Source organism: Plasmodium sp. gorilla clade G2, assembly GCF_900097015.1.
Source record: "Plasmodium sp. gorilla clade G2 genome assembly, chromosome: 8".
NCBI classification, from domain to species: Eukaryota; Apicomplexa; class Aconoidasida; order Haemosporida; family Plasmodiidae; genus Plasmodium; species Plasmodium adleri (nom. inval.).
Window position 1 is genome coordinate 425,001 of NC_041700.1, and position 2,500 is coordinate 427,500.

General features: G+C 19.3%; 2 protein-coding genes across 2 annotated transcripts in view; one reads left to right on the forward strand and one right to left on the reverse strand.

Annotated features, from left to right (window-relative positions):
- Window positions 1–865, forward strand: part of PADL01_0809500 (aquaporin, putative) — a gene marked incomplete at both ends in the record, with an annotated part of 1,821 nt that extends 956 nt beyond the window's left edge. Inside the window, one exon of the mRNA XM_028681432.1 lies at window positions 1–865. This exon is cut by the window's left edge and continues 956 nt beyond it. Coding sequence (XP_028537811.1) covers window positions 1–865 — 865 coding nt within the window.
- A 372-nt stretch (window positions 866–1,237) lies between these two features.
- The window catches only part of PADL01_0809600 (protein phosphatase PPM7, putative), a gene marked incomplete at both ends in the record, with an annotated part of 1,996 nt that continues 733 nt past the window's right edge, over window positions 1,238–2,500 (reverse strand). The window contains 6 exons of the mRNA XM_028681433.1: window positions 1,238–1,279; window positions 1,455–1,556; window positions 1,662–1,812; window positions 1,914–2,046; window positions 2,216–2,323; window positions 2,434–2,497. Of these exons, the coding sequence (XP_028537812.1) occupies window positions 1,238–1,279; window positions 1,455–1,556; window positions 1,662–1,812; window positions 1,914–2,046; window positions 2,216–2,323; window positions 2,434–2,497 (600 nt within the window). The remainder of the gene's footprint in view (window positions 1,280–1,454; window positions 1,557–1,661; window positions 1,813–1,913; window positions 2,047–2,215; window positions 2,324–2,433; window positions 2,498–2,500) is intronic.

Below are 2,500 nucleotides of genomic sequence, written 5' to 3' on the forward strand. Positions count from 1 at the left end.
CAAAAAATATGGATTCGCTCTTTCAACACTTTATGTTACTTTTCAATATTTTGGTGGTATAGTTGCTAGTATTATATGTGCTCATTTATATGGTAGTATATTTATTTATACCTTATTACCAAAAAAAGAAATTATGAAAACATTTCTTTGTGAATTTATATCAACATTTTTAATAACGTTGTTATTATTAAGTTTATATAATTATAAAAAGAAATTTATGGAAGAAAATAAAAATGATGAATCATTAACATTTAATATAAACAAATTAAGAAATATGAGTTCTTTATATAATTTTAATACATATGAAGATTTCTATTCATATGACATGTTCAATACTAATCATAATAAAAAATATAATTCCCTTTTATATATTGATAATAAATATATTAAATATATAATGAATCATATATTTTACTTATTATTTATTTTCTTTTCTTTATTATTCTTTGTTTTTGTAACAAATACAACATTGAATCCAATGTTTTCAACATCTACATTATATACATATTTATATTATAAAATTTTCAAAGCATCAAATTCTTTTAAAATATATTCCATATTTATATCATTTTTAAGTATTACAAAAATATTTCAACTACTAATCTTTTATATTCAGTCATTACCATTATGGATAGGCCCTTACTTTGGATCAGCATTTGCCGCATCCTTCCTTGCACTTTTTAAAGAAAACGAAGAAGAAATTGTCAACATTATTGATACAAATGTATATTCATCCTATAACAAAAAGAAAGAACAAATACCATTAATAGATAAAAACAGTGCAAAGCAAAACGCTTATCTTATTGAATACAATGATAATATACATTATAATTCATATAATTATTTACTACCCAGCGTCTTTTAAAAAATATATATATATATATATATATATATATATATATATATATGTGTGTATTTATATGTTTATATGTTTATTTATAATTAACGTTTTAATACAAAAAAATAAAAAATAAAATTACATATAATTTTATTTTATTATCCTTAATTGTTTCTATAAATATACACATATATAAATTATATGTTTGTGTTTTTTTTTTTTTTTTTTTTTTTTTTTTTTTTGTTTACATATTGTTGTTTCAATAATTAAATTTTGTTGATATTTTAAATATATAGGTAGTATATAATTTTATAATTAACTTTATCTTCTTTTATATTTTTTTCATATATATATATTATTATTATTATTATTATTATTCTTTTTTTTTTTTTTTTTTTTTTATTTGTGCAGAAATTTGATTAAAACAACCGTTACATTATCCTAATAAAATAAAAAATGAAAAAATATATACGTATCCACATATAAAGAGAATTATAATTTACAAAATGAATATATTTATTTCTTTATTAAAATATTATATAATATTAATTATATTATATTATTGTAGAAAGTATATTTATGTAATATTTTTATATTGTTTTTCTATTAAAATTACTTGAGATTTTTTATCAACAATAGCGTGTTCCACCATAATATTACAAATACTCTTTGCATCGAATACTGTCTTTTTTTTTTCAACGTTTACCAATCTTTCTTCCTATAATTAGAAAGTATAAATGTTAAAAATATATTATTCATATTATAAAATAATAAAATGGTAGTATATATATATATATATATATTTTTCCTTTTATTTATATACCTTTTTAGACAAATTTGTTATCTCATTTATTACATAATTTATATCAACAAAACCAAAAAACCCATCTGTTCCCATAATTATAAAGTTATCGTCAGAATTTATTTTAAACTTTTTAAATGTCCCTGTGCACAATAAGCCATATTTCTTTAATCTAAAAAAAGAGAAATTAATTGGTATAATTATATAACATACAAAATAATTTCAAATATTTTGCTTCATTTATTATAATATATATATATATATATATATTACGATAAGTCCCCAAAAGATCTTGTAACATCGATTATATCGTTCACTCTTCCATTTTCAATAGTACCTCCATGTTTTATTATTCTTTCTTTTTCTGTTATAACCCAAGGTTTATGAATATCTACTAACTCAATGGCTTAAGAAGGATAAAAGGAAAAAACATAATGAATGAATAAATAAATATATATATATATATATTTATATATTTATATATATAACGATCAAAATTGATAAATACAATTCTATGTACATATTAACAACTTTTTTGTTAGTATAAAAGAATCATATCCCTTTATATAATATACCTTGATTACAATTATTTAAATAACGACACAAATAAGCACACGAATCTCCTATGTTTATAATATAAGCATATTCATCTTTTATTAAAACTATCACACATGTGGCACCGTCTGAATAGCAAAAAATATAATATTATTTTATGTCACCCACATTATCGTTAAAACATATACATATTATATATATGTATTTATTTATTGTGGTGTATGTACATTGTTATCACCTCGGCTGTTTGGATATTCTTGGGCTATCCTTTCATCTATCCTTTTGCATGTATTATTAACACTCTA